This window comes from Rutidosis leptorrhynchoides, chromosome 7 (genome assembly GCF_046630445.1).
Source record: "Rutidosis leptorrhynchoides isolate AG116_Rl617_1_P2 chromosome 7, CSIRO_AGI_Rlap_v1, whole genome shotgun sequence".
Taxonomy (NCBI): domain Eukaryota; kingdom Viridiplantae; phylum Streptophyta; class Magnoliopsida; order Asterales; family Asteraceae; genus Rutidosis; species Rutidosis leptorrhynchoides.
In genome coordinates this window covers 149,540,380-149,560,658 of record NC_092339.1, presented here as the reverse complement: position 1 = coordinate 149,560,658, position 20,279 = coordinate 149,540,380, and the positions used below count along the sequence as shown (strand labels likewise).

At 38.9% G+C, this 20,279-nt stretch overlaps 2 protein-coding genes across 2 annotated transcripts; both read right to left on the bottom strand.

The window, feature by feature from the left end:
• Positions 1-279: 279 nt before the first annotated feature.
• Positions 280-2,701, bottom strand: LOC139859677 (uncharacterized). The gene is made up of 3 exons (XM_071848459.1): positions 2,617-2,701; positions 2,254-2,290; positions 280-1,114 (listed from the first exon to the last, which is right to left on the bottom strand). The coding sequence occupies exons 1-3, from the start codon at positions 2,699-2,701 to the stop codon at positions 280-282; spliced, it is 957 nt and encodes a 318-aa protein (XP_071704560.1).
• Positions 2,702-2,826: 125 nt separating this feature from the next.
• Positions 2,827-4,431, bottom strand: LOC139859676 (uncharacterized). The gene is made up of 4 exons (XM_071848458.1): positions 3,984-4,431; positions 3,633-3,878; positions 3,310-3,578; positions 2,827-3,198 (listed from the first exon to the last, which is right to left on the bottom strand). The coding sequence occupies exons 1-4, from the start codon at positions 4,429-4,431 to the stop codon at positions 2,827-2,829; spliced, it is 1,335 nt and encodes a 444-aa protein (XP_071704559.1).
• Between the last annotated feature and the right edge of the window lie 15,848 nt (positions 4,432-20,279).

Here is a 20,279-nt window from a genome sequence, read left to right as displayed (position 1 = left end):
GTTAGTATTTCTTCTATAAAATAATGTCGTAAATACAAATACACATTTGGATACCCTCTCACATACTCAATGTTTCTTAAAAAACTTGAACTGACTCCTTTTTCGATGTGTTCCTTCCAACACGTTTTTTTTTTTTTTTTTTTTGCTTTTTTAAGGCGAAAAGTTGAATTGTATTAAATGCAAAGATCTTCATCAAAGCAATGAAGATGCGCTACAAGTTACAATGACGGAGACTTGCTCGGTCTAAATTGACAAATTGAATAAATACATTGCGAATAATTAAAAACAAAGTAAACTGGGATTGTGTTCCCACACGTGAGATTGATTGCCGTTACAAAGATTGAGATTTGAAGCCCAAAGAAACGTCTTTAACTTGATGTTATGAATTAGCGCCGAGCAACAAGTGAACTTACCATTGAAAATGAAATCGTTATGGTCCAACCAAATCGCCCAAATAGTGGCGGGACCAATTAACTTCCAATACTTAGAAGCTTTGATTCCCATTCCAAAAAACCAATCAAACGAGAATGCTTCTATTGAACCCGGAATAACCCAAGAGACATTCCACCAAGAGAATAATTCGGCCCATATTTTAAAAGACCATTTGCAATGTAACAAAAGATCGATGGTAGTTTCGGTGTCTTCCAAACACCAAATACACACATTCGATTGAGAAGCCGGTAAAATATGTCTTTTAATGAGCACGTCTTTGACGGGAATACAATTGTGAATTGCAATCCAATGGAACAACATAACTTTTGTGGGAACGTTATTACCCCAAATAACTTTCGGCCAAGTAGGAGTAATGACCCCGTTAGAATGAATCAAAGTGTAAATAGCGTCGGAAACCGAGAACACCCCAGTAGATGAAACAGACCATTCGACTTGGTCCTCAACCAAATCGTCAAACACCACATGCGACAACATAGTAGCCAAATTATCGTGGCACATGGAGCAAAAAAGTAACAGTAGGTGTACCAAATTAAAATCCCATTTACTATAATTGGACAATAAAGGATCAAGGGACCTAAATTTGTTTACAGTAGCAAACTTATCACGACAAGATTCATATAGAGTAGGGAATAAATCTTTAATGGGTCGATCATTTTCCCATCTATCATGCCAAAATAAAATGCAAGCCCCATTTCCTACTTTTCATTTCCAAGCATTGGACCCAATGATACCATGAAGAGAAGCATCACTTTGTAAATTAATCAAATCCCTCCAAATAGGTGAAATTTGCAAAAGTAATAAGGAGGAAGTATTGTTAATAAGTTTACCTTGGAATGAAGGACCAAAGGAAGAAGAAACAATTGACTTCCACAGACAAGACTTGTGACAATTGAAACGCGCCCACCATTTGCAAAGCATTGTAAGATTTTTGATACGAAGAGGGGTGACACCCAAACCACCTAACTCTTTGGGTAAGCAAACCGTGTCCCATTTTACAAGGCTAGTTTCCTTTTTTAAGCAATCGCCCCCCAAAGAAAATTCCTTCGATAACATTCAAGTTTCTTAATGATAACTACCGGGGATTTGTAGATAGCCATATAATGAAGGGGAAGGTTGGAAATTACCGCATTGACCATTACTAAACTACCACCAAACGAAAGGCATCTACCTTTCCACCCGGCTAGTTTCTTTTTGAATTTATTGATGATTGGATCCCACATTTAGCACATTTGTTTGAAGTTAAACTTTTCGGGATACCTAAGTATTCCATGGGAAAAGAACTAGGGATGGCGCCCGCGGGTAACGGGCACGGGTTCTATATACCCGTGACCTGCCCATCGGGTTTCTTTTTTGCATGTTGAGACCCGTTACCCGCAGGCGGGTAAAAACCTTTCGCCCATGCCCGTGACCCGCGGATACCCGTGACCCGCAGGTAACCCGCGGGTAATAATAATATACAACTTTTTATTAGAAAATCCAAATAATTTAATTAATATAAAACCATATGTACAAGCTATATGTATAATGACGTGAAAAGTAAGTTTTTTCCTTGTATGTAATATTATATTTTTAATAATTATTCAAATACTAGTAATATAGCTTTAAAATTTAATAATTGTAAGTATTAATTCGTGGGTAAATTAAAAAAAGTCTCATGTATTCACGGGTCGGGTTTTACCCGCGACGGGTAGTATATACTCGCGACCCTCCCACAACCCGTCAACGGGTATAAATTTTTACCCATATCCGTGCCCGCGGGTAAGATTTAATTATTTTACCCGCCCATCGCGGATCGGGTACCTGCGGGTCACGAGTTTTTTCTCGCCCATTGCCATCCCTAAAAAGAACCGACTTTACAATCGAAAATAGCAGAATAAGAGATCATGTCCTCCTTAGAAACATGAATGCCATAAAGAGTCGTTTTTATGGAATTCATTTGAAGCCCAGAAACTTGATAAAACAACCCCAATATAAACTTAATACGATTAAGTTCACATACGTTTGGTTGGGAGAAATTAATCGTATCATCTGCGAATTGCAATTGATTAATGATAAGATTATTAGCAAACCTACATCCCTTCAAGAAACCATTATTCAAATCTCTTGAGAGGTTACTCAAAATCTAGGCAACAATGATGAACAAAAAGGAAGACAACGGATCACCTTGCCTTAAACCCCGATTTAGTGATGCTTCACGTGAGGGTGAACCATTCACAAGAACCGCAAATTTGATATTTGAGATGCACATTTTGATCCATGAAATAAACTTGTACCCGAAGCCCATTCTATGAAGTACCAATAGGAGGAAATCGTGGGATACACAATCGTAAGCTTTTGAAAAGTCGAGTTTAATCAAAATGAGGGGGCTCTTTTTTAACTTTGCCATATGGACAACTCGTTGACAACCATGACACCATCTAAAATCAATCTTGATGGTACAAAACCGTTTTGATTTTCGCTAATAATTAATGGAATTACAAGCTTTAATCTATTAGCGATGGTTTTAGCCAAAATTTTGTACGGAGCATTGATCAGACTAATAGGGCGCATTTGTTCAATCACTCTAGCACAATTGGATTTAGGAATTAAGACAATGAATGACGAGTTGAATCCCTTCGGAAAAGATGGATGTGCGTGAAATTGATTAAACATATCCATAATATCATTTTCAAGGAAGGACCAACCTTTCTTAAAAAATTGTAACGAGTAACCATCCGAACCCGGTGTTTTGGTCCCATCGAAACCCTTAATGACATTAAAAACTTCATTAGATGAAAATTGGGCTTCAAGGACTAAGGATTAAATGGGCCGGAACATGGTCCAAATTCAAAGACTCCCACTGTATATCAATAATACACGAGAGTGACGGTTGAATCTTGAAAAGAGATTCAAAAAACGCCACTGTGAACTCCTTAACAACATCAAGGTCATCTGACCAATGTTATCGATCATCATACCTGCAATGTAAGAAGATTGTTGACGTATACGAGAAACGATGTGAAAGAAATGAGTGTTTTTATCGCCTAATCGCAGCCAATTAAAACGAGAATGTAAACGCCGCTTTGATTCAATTCGAACAGATAACTCTTTTTTTCTTTTTTTGAGGGCAACCAATTCGAAAATTTCTGAATTGGAGAGATCACGCTATTGAAAAAACATCTTCAGTGATTTAATATTACCTTGAACAATCTTAAGGTTGACGTCATCATTATCTTGATGGGATGAACTCCACAGTTTCATATCCGCCTTTAAAAGACGCAGTTTCTTTGCAATCTTATAGGCTGCCCACCCTTGTACGTCATACTCGTTCCACAAATCATCACAGAATTTGAGGAAACCCGGTTTTAAAAACCAAGTATTATTTAATCGAAAAGGTTTCGGTCCCCAATTTGCTGACACTTTTGCACAAATCAACAGTTTGTGGTCTGATCGATCAGGAGGACCGGATTAAAAAATAGCATCGGGCCATAAGAGGGCCCATTTATTATTGATAAGCACGCGGTCAATACGAGAGAATATTCCTAACGGACCTTCCCATGTAAAAACATCGTTGGATAACACTTGATCGATAAGATTAGCATGATTAATGAAATTGTTAAAAGAATCAATGCTATTAAGATCGATGTTTTCGCGTAATCTTTCTTCGAGTGTGCACACCGAATTAAAGTCACCCAACAAACATAATGGACCCGGCCATTGATTTGCCATACTAGATAATTGAGACCAAATGAATTGTTTTTTGTGTTCGATGTGGGGTGCATACATGTTAACAATAAGAACGATTTGGTTATTAGGGAGGTACCGTAAAATAGTGGCAATCCAATGTTGATGACACCAACTATGAATCAAAGAGAAGAAGTCGAGTATCCACATTGATACTAAACCACCCGAGCGCCCATTTGCTTCCATTTGAATTGAATCAAAGGCAAAAATTTTCCAAACCTCATTAAGGGTCGGTTGATTAACTTGTTTGACCATTGTTTCTTGTATGGCTATGAATTGTAATTGGAATCAGTTAGCTAAAGCACCCACCATACGACCTCTTGAACCGTTACCGAGACCGTGGGTGTTCCACGAGGCGAGCCTCATGGCTTTGATTTAGGTGTTGGTGAATCATACTCGGCCATATTTTGCATCATGGCCCCAAAGTTCACTAATTCTTCTTGGAAAGTTAATTTTCTTGCCCCCAAATTGAGATAAAGAGATGTTTTTATTTTTCAAATCCTGTTCATCTCTAGTAACATGGTTAATTTCATTTGAGGTATCAAAAACACCATTTAAGTTTGGAATTTGTTCACTCCATTCTTGATCTTTGATATTGCTTTTGATAGGAGGTTTGGTGTCTTTTTGAAGAAAACTGGGCTCGGCAGTGGAGGGAACACACCTAGCTTTTATTTTTTCACAAGAAGTTTTATACCCTTTTTCAATACAAGAGTTTGCCTGAAGGTTTTTGGTGGGGCTAGAAGACTAAACAATATCAACCAAGGATGGGTGAGAAACAGATTTGGAAGGTGAAACGGTGATGTTGGGTGATGTGCGTAGAGGTGTATACGAAATAGCTTATATTTTACTAGGAAATACTATTAAAAACGATACAATTTTACACAAGTTATTTATTTATTTATAAAGTGGATATACCTAAACCTTGCTACAACACTTATAGGCAGTGTACCTAATCGTACAGTAGTGTAGTTTTTAGTAAGTTCGGTTCGTTCCACAGGGAGCTAGCCAAGTTTAACGCTATATTTTTAAAACTATATTTGTATATATATAAATATATATATAAGTAGTATTATTATTATTATAAAAGGGGGTTTTTACCGATTAATGACCGGTTTGACGATTTTAAAACTTTAGTCGCAGTTAAAACCTAATGTAAAATATTAAAAAATAAATATAACTTAATTTATAGCGTAAAGTAAATGACAATAATTAAAGTGCGATAAATTAAAATGCGATACATAAAATGACAATAAATAAAATTGCGATAATTAAAAAGTACAATAATTAAAAGTACGATAAATAAAATAACAGTAAATAAAAGTGCAATGAAATATGAAATAAAGGAATTATGCTTATTTAAACTTCCGTAATCATGATGTTTGACGTGTTGATTTTAATTTATTACCATGGGTTAATTGTCCTTTGTCCTGGAATGTTTGATATGTCCATACGGTTTTGTCCATAATAGTTCATCAGTCATAAATATAAAGTGCGAGAGTCTTCCTCAAATTATCCTTATACCCGAAGTCAAATATTCCAACTAATTGGGGATTCGAACTGTAACAAGGTCTTAATACTTTGTTTAATGAATACACCAGGTTATCGACTGCGTGTAATCCAAGGTTTTATTACTTTGTTAACAATTACACCAATTACCCTTGTATGTAATTCACCCATGTTTCAACAAGTCCATTGACTATTAATCCATCCCCGTTTCCGGTAAAATGAACAATTATTGGTATTTATAGATATCCCGCCCACCGTACCCGATTAAGCGTATGTGGTTATTTATAGATACGTCAAATTATAAGTCTATATATTAAATTAACGATGTATCATTTAGTTATTATAAAGCCCATTAATAGCCCATAGTCTAAATTCCACAAGTGTCGTTCTTTTGTCCAAACCCCAATTATGGTACAAAGCCCAATTATCCCGTCTTTAATATTTTAGCCCAACATCACGATTACTTCGGCATTAAATAAGCATAATAATAACTTAGCTACAAGACATTAATTTAAAAAGATTGAACATAACTTACAATGATTAATAATAACGTAGCGTTAAACGGATAGAATTTCGACTTACACACTTACAACATTCGCTAACATACCCTTATTATTATTAATCTTAAATTAAAATTAAAATTAAAATTATAATATATATATCTGTGAGAGAGAGATTCAAAATATGTGTACATTCGACTGAATTCGTTGCTTTTTATAGGATGTGGCCTGATACTGTTCACCATGCGATCGCATGGCATTTGTGCCTTCTGGCCATGCGATCACATGGCCTTCTTTTACAGCTCACATGCTTATTTGCCGACGGTTTATATAATATATATATATATATATATATATATATATATATATATATATATATATATATATATATATATATATATTATTTTAAGAATTATTTATATATTATATTATATTTATGTGCATAGTTGACTTGTAATTTTTAGTCTGTTGCGTCGAGCATTGAGAGTTGACTCTGGTCCCGGTTCCGGATTTTCGAACGTCCTTGCGTACAATTTAATATCTTGTACTTTGCGTTTTGCAGCTCGTACTCTTGTAACTTTTAGACGTTTCTCATCAATAATTTGAACCACTTTGATTGTACTTTGAACTTTTGAGCTTTTTGGTCGTTTGCGTCTTCAATTCGTCGAATCTGTCTTTTGTCTTCACCTTTTATTATTTAAACGAATATCACTTGTAAATAGAACAATTGCAACTAAAAACTTGTCTTTCTTGAGGGATAATGCTATGAAATATATGTCTGTTTTTAGCATTATCATTGGGAATAGGTGAAGTTTTTAGGAAATGGGGAGCAAGGGTAGGATATTCATTTAGGTTTAGAAAAAGGGAGCATGTGTGTTAGGTGATGTAGGGGTTGAAAGAGGCAATTCACTTGTGTCTACATTATCAGGTACATAAGCCACACTATGTACCCTAAAGAGATTTGATTTGATTTCTTTTTCTGCATTACTAAACACAACACCTCTGTCTTTTTGTTTTTTAACTGCACAAGAGACTTTTTCCATTGAGTTGTGGATAACTCTAGGGACATTAGCCGAAAAGGTGTTGAAGCTTTTTTTAGGCGATTCAAAATTCAAACAGGTTTCTTCAACTTTAATTTCCCCCTCTTCTAGGATGATGACAGGTGGAACCGGAGACGGAGCTGGCGAAACATTTTTCGGTGAGGGTTGAACATCATTAAAAGCTTGCAAATCGGCTAAAGTAAATTCATTATATTCCTCAATGATAACGCTATCAATTGTTTCCATGATATCATCTTCATAGACTTCTTCAATCCAAAGCTTACCAAAGAATTTGTTTTCAATTTTGGCTTCAACATATTGTCGAATATTCCCTGGATCATCAGTTTCTATAATTGCGTCTAACACATTCGGCCCCTAGAGATTATGGGATAGTGTATCTACCTGAATCATTCGTCCAAAATAATTGGCGATTTCGATAGTGCAATTCGAAGAGCAGCAGTTAAAAGGGACACCTCTAATGGCGATTTTGGTGATCCTTGTATACTTGTTTGCTTTTTCAGACATTGGAATGATATCTAGAAATTCCAATTCACTAGACGAAGGGCCACTAGTCATACGTTTATAACTAGGCTCGTCTTGGCAGCAAACGATATACCCGTAGTGACCCCATGTGGAAACGAATTCAACGACGATTGGTAGTTTCAAGGTTAATTGCAAGATTGATTCCAGGTTTCAAAGAATGTGGGGGTGGAGGGTTAGATTTAGGATCGACTGAATTGGTGGTATTGTGGTCGTACCTGGGCAAAAACTTGGTGTTCATATCTTTCTTGGCATAATTCACAAATGCAGGACGACCAAGAAGGAATTTACCGTTCATTGTTTCGACAACTAGAGAAGCTTGATCTATGGTTTGAAACTTGATGAATGCGAATGCTCTGTATTGTTTCCAAGAAATGCCCAAGATTGTACCATAACTGAAAAAAGCATTTTGAATGGTGTGTGGGTCAATCGATGGATCTAAATTCCCCAGAAACAAGGTTGACTTTTTTATAAATGAGTGAAATTGTTGTTTTGATTTTGATGTATGTTGATTTGTTAAAGGGATGGAATTTGGATATGAAGGTTTGAATTTTGCATTGTTGGTGGGGTTGTTTTGGGAGAGAATTTGGGGAGCCATTAGTTCATAATTTCCAAAACGTTGGTATCATGATGACCTATTTATCCAATGTGTTACTTGAGTTAAATTCAAAACTATCCGTGTTTTTTTATCTACAGTATATTTTTACATTTATATGTTATGCATGCTACATGTTTCTAGGTCCACATTGCATATATAGTTAGGTATTTATACGTATTGCTTACATACTACTCCTCCGTCCCATATTAATAGTCCACAAACAAAAACCATACAGTTTAAGAAATTGTTATAAAAATAATATACTTTCTTTTTACTTTTCAGTTTTACCCTTACATTTTCTTTCTTCTTTAATCATATCCACATACATTAAGGACATAATAGAACTTAAGCTTCTTATTTTTTTTCTCTTTATAAAAATTGAACTATTAATTTGAAACATCTCAATATAGAATATTGGATTATTAACATGAGACGGAGAGAGTATCATATTGAAGACACATGTTTGCTTTTTACCCATTGCTTTTTACCCATTGCTTTTAGAACGACTGTTGTCAATAGATTGAGTGTAGAAGGGGATTATGTAGCCCCTGCTAAAGTAGACCAGTTATGGAACCGCATGGCGTCCACTATCAGAGAGGTGGCAAAAGAAGCTTTAGGGGTGGCATTAGGGACATCGAGAGCCCATAAGAGTAGTAGAGAATCGTGGTGGCTTAGTGACGATGTCCAAACGAAAGTCGCGTTAAAGCAGGCGAGATTTAGGGAGCTCATTACTTTTGGTGAAGGGACATCTGCAGAGAGAACTAGGGTAGAAGAAAGATATAAAGAAGCTAAAAGAGAAGCAAAGAAGGCCGTAGCAATTGCAAAAGACAAAGCTTATGAAGATTTATATAGGAAACTAGACTCTAAAGAGGGAGCCAATGACATATATAGAATAGCTAAAGCTAGGGAGCGAAGAGGTAGGGACTTAGTTAACGTTAAATATATCAAGGATGAAGCAGGCCAAAGTATAGTGAGAGAAGACCTTATTAAGAAAAGATGGGAAGAGTATTTTGCATCCCTTTTTGGTAGGGAAAGAACAGAGCGGAACGGGGAACTCCATGAGGTTCGTGAATATCAAAACAACTGTTTCTGCACGAGGATTAACTAGGAGGAAGTTAGATCAGCCCTACGAAAGATAGAGAGAAACAAAGCAGTAGGACCAGACCAAATCCCGATTGAGGCGTGGAGGTGCCTAGGAGGCGATGGGGTTAGATGGTTGACAAACCTTTTCAACACGATGTTTAGAAGTGCAAAGATACCTATGGAATAGAGACTCAGTGAGGTCATTCCCATTTACAAGAACAAGGGAGATGCATAAATATGTAGTAATTACAGAGGCATAAAGTTACTTAGTCATACTATGAGGCTTTGGGAGAGAGTGATTGAGACGAGGCTCCGACGCGAGACAAAGGTTTCAGAGAACCAATTCAGTTTCATGCCAGGATGCTCGTCGATGGAGGTGATTCACATCGTTAGAAGCCTTATGGAGAAGTATAGGGAAAAACAAAAGAACCTACACATGGCGTTCTTAGACTTGGAAAAGGCTTATGACTGTGTCCCGCGCGAGCTGATTTGGAAGACTCTTAATGCTAAGGGTGTCCCAAGTAGATATATAAGAACTATTAGAGATATGTACGATGGGGCGAAGACTCACGTGCTCACGACAGTAGGAAACACAGAGTTTTTCCCTGTAGAGGTAGGTTTACATCAGGGATCGGCCCTTAGCCCATATCTTTTCGCTTTGATCCTTGACGAACTAACTAAGAGGATACAAGATAACATCCCATGGTGCCTAATATTCGCCGACGACATTGTTTTAGTTTCGGACTCCCAGGATGAGCTTAACAGAAGGCTAGAGCAATGGGGGACTGCCCTAGAATCAAATGGCCTACGGATGTCATCTGCTGGTAGACGTCAGTCATAGCCTCCCTAATGACATCCCTAATGTCATATGCTTCCTCCATTTCCTCATCTGAACCTCTCTCTACCTGTGGATGATTACCATCATATGGTATTGCCTGATTGCGTCTGCTCTTTAATACCTTAGCACCCTGATAGACCTTCAATCCTAAAGTATCATCATGTTCCCTACATACCATAAGTGGACCCCCTTGATCCCTATCTACACCCAAATTGTAACGACCCAACCCGTTATCCATCCAAAAACGTGCTAATTTTTTTTTTTCTGGAACAGCACATCTGGACGGCGTCCAGCTATCTGGACGGCATCCAGCTCTGAAGGACTGGATGGCATCCAGCCATCTGGGATGGCGTCCAAATACACTAAAAAGTTCTGATCAGTTTTTCAAACACACGCGAGCGGTAAACCCGCTTCCCGACACTTTTAAACCAAAACACTTTCACAATATGTTATGATAATTAAACCTAAGAGTTTTCCACAATAAAACCGAGTTTTACAACACTGGGCCCACATCGACCCAAATTATCACCAAGTGAACATTTCGACCCATTTAGTTTAATTCAAAACATAGACCGAGCATGGTGATTGGGATACGCTACCCAATCCTAATCAAATCCAAAAGCAAGCCTTCTAAAGCAAACTACGCAAGTCCACTAGTTCCCGCGCTTACCCGTGCCACCGCATCCATGCAATCTATAAAAATGTAAACAACTAGAGGGTAAGCTAACGCTTAGTGAGTGAGAATATACTACATACATATATATGCATAAAATGGACACGCCACACAAAATATCAAATACCGCATACCGGAGCATCCAAGCATAAAGGCAAGCTAGTCTAAGCATACCATACAATCACTAAGCAATGAGCTAAAGATACAACAACAAACATAAGTTCACCAACGACGATGTGAACAACGCCTATTAGCGACACCCGGAGGGTTAGCTACATCACAACAACACGTTAATATATACATAACAATATATAAACGAATAAGGTTAACCCCTTAACCCATTACCGAATACCAAACACCACATTGAAGATTGGCCGAACTACACGAGCCTTAGTAATTCGAAACCACACGAGATTACTATCTTCAACAAGACAACATCGAGGTTGGCCGAACTACACGAGCCTTAGTAATACGAACTACACAAGATCACTACCTCAATAAGATGACCGAAGTACACGCGTCACCGTGAATCCGAACTACACGAGATTCATGTTCGATAAGATGACCGAACTACACGCGTCATCGTGAATCCGAACTACACGAGATTCACTTCCAATAAGATGACCGAACTACACGCGTCATCGTGAATCCGCATCCACACGTGATCCACTTCTCCAACTCAAAACCCACGGTCACGGGATTATAAGATCCACCACATCGGGGTTATCCACATCACAACAATATCAACCCTTCGCCATTGGGGTTATATACTCCACGTCACAAACACATGTGATAATGTACACACAAAACGTGTACCTCGCCAAAGGTGGTCAACCAAAACGCACAACCGTGCCAATTGGACCTAAACGCAAGTCCATCAAATCCACCTATATGTGAAGTGAGCTCTATAACCGAGAATCACTTCACCCGACCCGCACCCATCCTACACATACATATACACATAGGATATTAACACTCACCTTGTCGCCTTGAAGAATGCAACCGAATAATCCGCAACTCACCGATGGAATGTACCAATACTACCACAACGTATCCGTGAACGAGATGAGCAACTTTAGAACCCGAGCTTTGGTGAGAACCCGACTCCTTCTTCTCCAAATCCACCTCTCTCTCTCTCTAAAACTCTCCTCTCTCTCTAGATGTGGATGAGAGTGTTTGTGAGGATGAAATGTGATCCACAATGACCAAATGGATCAGCTTTGAGGGGTCCAAACCGACACCCAAGTGAATTTACCAAAATACCCCTTTTTAAAACCAATTAAAACAGCTGGCCCGTCAGGCATTTTGGACGGCGTCCCAAAATCTGGACGGCGTCCCACTTTTTAATACTGGACGGCGTCCCACTTCTTGGACGGCGTCCCACTTAGCTGAAACAGAAATCAGGGTGTTACAACTCTCCCCCACTTAAACTCGATCACGTCCTCGTGATCTTCGTCACTTAACCAAACGGACCACACTCCACTGTCCTCAAACATAAGTCTCAAACCAACTTTCCTAGGCAACTCTTCCCAATGAATCACCTTTTACAACTAAAATCGTCACACGCGATTTATCAAATCACAATTCGAGCACTAAAACCATGGTCAATCCCTCACATCGTGAAAAACTCAACCAATCTCGATCCGAGATGTCAATCCCTTAGCGTACCCTTACCGAGTACAATGCTAAAAGCAACCAAGTCTCAACCTAAGGTCAACAACCCGAAACGATGAAGACCGAACCAAACGAATCCTTACGGATAACACCAATCACTAAACATCTCTTGTAGTGCGCAATACGACCAATACGCAACTACCGTAACATCATAATAAACGGTTAAAACCGATAGCGCCCAAAATGACTATGGCAACGCTAATCCAAAGGTGTACCAAAATCGAGAATCGTTACACCCGTAACAACATGTGAGCGAAGCACGGCTATCGCATCACTAATCCTACAACATGGTTCTCACGACCCCACCATCGGTGTATAAATCAACCGATAGTTCACACAACATGGTCCTTACGACCCCACCATCGGAGTATAAAACAACCGATAGATCACACAACACGGTCCTTACGACCTCACCATTGGTGCATAAAACAACCAATATATCAAACAACATGAAGGCTGGCCGAAAACACACGCGCCTTAGTGAATCCGAACTACACGTGACTCACTACCATCCTCGCAACAACAATCGAGATTGGCCGAACTACACGCGCCATAGTGAATCCGAACTACACGAGAGTCACTATCCCAAAGGAATGACCGAACTACACGAGTCATTTTTGAATTCGAACTACACGAGACTCACTCTCAATACAATGACCGAAACCACACGAGTCATTGGTGAATCCGAACTACACGCGATTCACTTCCACAATAAGATGACCGAACTACACGCGTCATCGTGAATCCGAACTACACGAGATTCACAACTCAACACCGGATGAAGTCAGCGGACCCCGAAAGTCATGCTTCACCGATATAACATATACGCCCATGATGAAGTCAGCGGACCCCGAAGGTCATGCTTCACCGATCACATATTCCCATGATGAAGTCAGCGGACCCCGAAGGTCATGCTTCACCAATCAACAATCCCATGATGAAGTCAGCGGACCCCGAAGGTCATGCTTCACCAATCAACAATCCCATGATGAAGTCAGCGGACCCTGAAGGTCATGCTTCATCAATCAACAATCCCATGATGAAGTCAACGGACCCCGAAGGTCATGCATCATCAATCAACATACTCACTTTTGGCCTCAAACAACTAGTAGTGCAACATCGCGCTCTGCTACACTATAGTGAACCTTAAAGGATACCACTAACCATCTACACAATCGAGCAAGAACCACCTATATCAATCATAGGTACCAAACAATAATTCCCTAAAAGAGAATCTGATACGCACATCCCTTAATCGAGGGATTTCACCTTGCTCGTCAAACACTTCCATTATCTCTCAACGAGATTACCACATTATCACCTCGGCGATAATTTACATCCAAAACCATAAGTACAATTTAACCGAAATTGTACTCTACCACAAATCGACCAAAACTAGGTCTCGGCAAAATTTCCGGATCTACCAAAAGCATCATCCGAAATCTCCCACTAAAACTTCCTCGAGCGGGAGTGTAACTCCCCCACTTGGAACTACGTTCCATAACCGCACCTTGTACAACCGTACCATGCTACCAAAGGTAGACTTTACCAACAATTGGGCTCGCACGACCCATCACCACCTCTTGATCCAACCTTGAGCACACGAAGGATTTTAACCAATCCTTAAACACTTTGAACGAACAGTGTCTGGAAATTACACAAACTCTACTCTCGCAATCATCCAATTGCTATAGTTTATCAACTTCCACCTAGTCACTCATGTACCTAAGGGTTTCTCTCCGGTACCCTAAGTACAACGTAACTGCCACACAATCGGAGTCGAACACCATGCTAGTAGGTATGAAAGAGGAACCTAATGTCGCGTCATGTAGACTCCATTACCAATATACATCGAGATCAAACACTTGATCTCTTTCGGGTTCCAATCCACCCGACGAACCTCATGGTTCATCCACTTCAACACAAAAGCGAACACACGCTTAACAATCAAACACCAAAACCCATTTCCATGGCTTGGTAGAAACATTTCCCAAATACTAAGGAATGCTTGATGCACCAAGTCTTACGCCCTTCTCCCGACAATCAAACGTCACCATAGGGTACTTCCATTAGGAACGTCACCCATAACAACATTATGCACAACACAAGGCATTTAATTAACTCAAATTCAAACGGAACTTAATAAATAATCAAAGGACATATTTATTAAAATGAAAAGTACCTTAACGTCTCCTTGCCGCACCCGTCCCCGCTAACTTGGGACATTCCAACTTACGATGTCCTTCTTCTTGGCAATTGAAGCACACCATGCCATCACCCTTTGGTACCGGACATTCCCAAGACTTGTGACCCCTCATGCCAAAATTGTAACACCTAGACGTACTAGCATCCGATATACCCGTCCGTGTACCACCCGTGCTCACACTCGAACCCTTAGTCCTCTTACTTGGAGCACCATAAGAAACAACCCTTCTTTCACTTGAAGGTTCACCCTTCTTGGATCGTGAATACGACTCGAAACCTCTAGCCAAGGCGAATAATTCCACAAACAATTTCGCTTGACCCCGGCTAATTTTACTCTTCAAGTCATCATTTAAGGTCCGATAGAAATCCCCCATCAACATACGATCATTCCCCAAATACTCCGGACAAAAACGAGCCTTCACCATAAAGGTCGTCTTGAGAGTATTCAAATCCATAGATCCTTGTCGCAAATTTCGCAACTCATTACGCAATTCCCACAAATCGGCTGAAGTCCGGAACTCCTCGAAGAATTCCTCTAAAAATTCGTCCCACGATAAAGTCATAAACGTTTCGCCACCGACAAGATCAATCTTACCATCCAACCAATCCCTCGCCCTACCCCGCAACAAACTAGTGGCGAGTCTTGTCCTCTTCTCGAGAGGGCATTCAATAGTACGATAACACCCTTCGACATCCGAGATCCAAGTTGTGCTTATCAAAGGATCCGATTTCCCGTCATACATTGGGTATTTAATCCTCATGAAGCTCTTAAGACAACGCTCCAATCCACTACTACCTTGAAGTTTGGAATACTTCCTATCCATTTCTTCTCGTAACGCACTCATTTGTTCCGCAACAGCGGCCGCAACTCTAGCGTTAAACTCCACGTCGTTCGTCTCGATCCCGTTTCCCGTCGCCATTCTAAGGAATGCAAAAGCGATTAGATCACGAACGTATAAAGTTATACACACAACACCACCCCATCTTGCTAAACACTCATCGTACATCACTTGCTAGACACGATTTGTACCCGTAATAAGGTTTGCAAGTCCTTATTACGCACACACACCGTATCACTCGTTAGTACAACGACCGCCTCGCTCGATGATATAACCAAACACAAATAAAATTCTACGCGATATAAGCACACGCAAGAATTATTATCACAACACAATAATATATTAATAATATCCGCATTACTAATATAAACGTTAGTCCACCTACAAATAAGGCACTAACTATAACCCATTCCGACCCGTACTCCTACAAGTCCCGCAACAATTTAGCACACACAAAAGTCTAAGTCTAGGCACCTATCTCAAGTCACCTAAATCCCTTAGACCATGCTCTGATACCACTTGTAACGACCCAACCCGTTATCCATCCAAAAACGTGCTAATTTTTTTCTGGAACAGCACATCTGGACGACATCCAGCTATCAGGACGGAGTCCAGCTCTGAAGGACTGGACGGCGTCCAGCCATCTAGGACGGCGTCCAAATACACTAAAAAGTTCTGATCAGTTTTTCAAACACACGCGAGCGGTAAACCCGCTTCCCGACACTTTTAAACCAAAACACTTTCACAATATGTTATGATAATTAAACCTAAGAGTTTTCCACAATAAAATCGAGTTTTACAATACTGGGCCCACATCGACCCAAATTATCACCAAGTGACCATTTCGACCCATTTAGTTTAATTTAAAACATAGACCGAGCATGGTGATTGGGATTCGCTACCCAATCCTAATCAAATCCAAAAGCAAGCCTTCTAAAGCAAACTACGCAAGTCCACTAGTTCCCGTGCTTACCCGAGCCACCGCATCCATGTAATCTATAAAAATGTAAACAACGAGAGGGTAAGCTAACGCTTAGTGAGTGAGAATATACTACATACATATATATGCATAAAATGGACACGCCACACAAAATATCAAATACCGCATACCGGAGCATCCAAGCATAAAGACAAGCTAGTCTAAGGATACCATATAATCACTAAGCAACGAGCTAAAGATACAACAACAAACATAAGTTCATCAACGACGATGTGAACATCGCCTATTAGCTACACCCGGAGGGTTAGCTACATCACAACAACACGTTAATATATACATAACAATATATAAACGAATAAGGTTAACCCCTTAACCCATTACCGAATACCAAACACCACATTGAAGATTGGCCGAACTACACGAGCCTTAGTAATCCGAAACCACACGAGATTACTATCCTCAACAAGACAACATCGAGGTTGGCTGAATACATGAGCCTTAGTAATCCGAACTACACGAGATCACTACCTCAATAAGATGACCGAACTACACGCATCATCGTGAATCCGAACTACACAAGATTCACTTCCAATAAGATGACCGAACTACAAGCATCATCGTGAATCCGAACTACACGAGATTCACTTCCAATAAGATGACCGAACTACACGCGTCATCGTGAATCCGCATCCACACGTGATTTACTTCTCCAACTCAAAACCCACGGTCCCGGGATTATAAGATCCACCACATCGGGTTTATCCACATTACAACAATATCAACCCTTCACCATTGGGGTTATATACTCCACGTCACAAACACGTGTGATAACGTACACACAAAACGTGTACCTCACCAAAGGTGGTCAACCAAAATGCACAACCGTGCCAATTGGACCTAAACGCAAGTCCATAAAATTCACCTATATGTGAAGTGAGCTCTATAACCGAGAACCACTTCACCCGACCCACACCCATCTTACACATACATATGCACATAGGATATTAACACTCACCTTGTCGCCTTGAAGAATGCAACCGAATAATCCACAACTCGCCGATGGAATGTACCAATACTACAACAATGTAGCCGTGAACGAGATGAGCAACTTTAGAACCCGAGCTTTGGTGAGAACCCGACTCCTTCTTCTCCAAATCCACCTCTCCCTCTCTCTCTAAAACTCTCCTCTCTCTAGATGTGGATGAGAGTGTTTGTGAGGATGAAATGTGATCCACAATGACCAAATGGATCATATTTGAGGGCTACAAACTGACACCTAAGTGAATTTACCAAAATACCCCTTTTTAAAACCAATTAAAACAGCTGGCCCGTCAGGCATTTTGGACGCGTCCCAAAATCTGGACGGCGTCCCACTCTTTAATACTGGACGGCGTCCCACTTCTTGGACGGCATCCCACTTAGCTGAAACAGAAATCAGGGTGTTACACAAATACTCTCCAATGAAAGTAACAAAAATAACTCCTCCTATTATTCCCACATCCTGTATTCCTACCACTACTTTGGACAGATAAAAAATGACACAGTAGGGGGATATTAACAAAGCTTCTAGTATTTCGAATACACTTAAGGTAAAATAAGTCGTGTAAGGTCATATTCTCCTTGTTTTTACCTCTTTGTGTAATCGAATTAGCTAAAAATCTATGTATAATATGTAGCTCTGCTTTGTTAATATCTAAATAGGAGTGTCTTTCTCCCAGCGAAAAAACATTATAATTTGACATACGCCTCCAGATGGCGTCCGCGTCAAAATTCCTATCTACCCTTTCACCATGATAAATCAAATTCATACAATCAGGTAGTAGTAATTCACCAGGAGTGTAAATCTGTAAAGCCCTGTCCATGTCCAGCATGGATATCCTATACATTCTACGGCCAAGTAAAAATCTAAGAAAACTTCTATCATCTATCCTAACTACATCCGTATTTAACGCTATAGTACTCATAAGCTCAACACACCATTCTTTATATACAGGCCTACAAATGGTGAATAAACGTTCCTAATCGAGAAAAGAAGAGCTGCCATACCTTTGGATCAAATGATGTCTAACTGAGTTAACTAGTTGGACCCTTTCCAAAGGCTCCCAATCGATTACCCTTGGTACTTCTACATTTTTCATTACCAGTTTAAATTGGTTACTTTGGTACGTCTGGTAATCTCTCCAACTTCGATCAAATCTCAAATTGGGATGCAACTGTGCTTCATGAATCGTTGGGTGTTCTACTATTGGATGAATAGGAAATTGTACGTAGGCATTAACATATTCTAGTTGCGGATCATAATATGGTACATGTTGATCAGGTTGTTATTGTTGTTGTTCCTGTTGTTGCTCCTGTTCAGGTTCTGGTTCATATTGTGGCTCATATTGCATTTCTGGTTCAGGTTCTGGAGCAGGTTGCCTAAATGATGATGATGCACCATCAGTATCGGTATTTCTCTGCAAAACACATTAAATACAAAATTTGTGCATCCAAATATGCATTAGTGTTAGCAAAATAACAACTTGAAATAATTACAATAACATGTTTAATCAAAATTAAACTTATACACATTTTCACAATTTTAACAATTCTACACTTTTTCAAATAAGCATTTATGAAAATGTTTATAAAGTTCATAAGCATTCAACTCAAATAACATGTTAAAATAACCATTACTAGCAATTAAACAAGTTTCAAATGGCATTTGCATCAATTTAATCAAGTTCATGAATTTTAGACCTAAAAAGTCCACTTTAATTCTCAAAAATCATGTTTAGGATCAAAGTTTGGATCATTTATCTACCTAAACATGTTACACTACTTAATTTAGAAATAATTCATGATAAAAATCGGCCATAACCTGTTTATATCAAAAAGCCCCAAATTGCTCAAGAACACAAACCCTAGATTTGTAAAATTTTTGAAGTTTTTGGCTTCAAATCATGTTAAATAGCATCAATCTAGGTTATACATGCATAATATACTAACAATTTAACTCTAATTACACTAGAAATTAACAAAATTAAATTAGGTAAATTATTGGTAATTATCACAAAAACTAAGAAATTTAAGAGTTTAGGGGTGTAATTTTTACCTTCTTGCTAAAAAATCCAAACCTAGGCATGATTAGAGTTGATTTTAGGACGAAATATGATGAATTTTGGTGAAAATTTGCGAATTTTTGAGAGGTTTTTGAGAGGTATTCGCGTATGTGTGTGTGTGGAGTGGAAACAGAGAACCAGGTCGCTGGATATTTGATTCTGACCAGAAATTGATCCCCATGCGACCGCATGATTTTTACAAAGGAACCCCATGCGATCACATGGGATCTGATATATATATATATATATATATATATATATATATATATATATATATATATATATATATATATATATATATATATATATATATATAAACCTTTGACTAATGAAACAATTAATAAATTATTTAAAATTTTGTTTCTTTTAGAATGAGGGCGTTTCGGATCTTAGTCCTAGTCCGTCTCTCAACAAAGTTTTAAAATGTGTTACTTTTTAAGCGTCGTTTTAAAAGCAAAGATTTTTTTTTGGTTTTTTTTAATGTTTTTGGCATACTTTAATTCAATAAGATTAAAAATAATGATAATAAAATTTCTCGTCCCTCCCTTGGGTAAAGCAATTTCGGT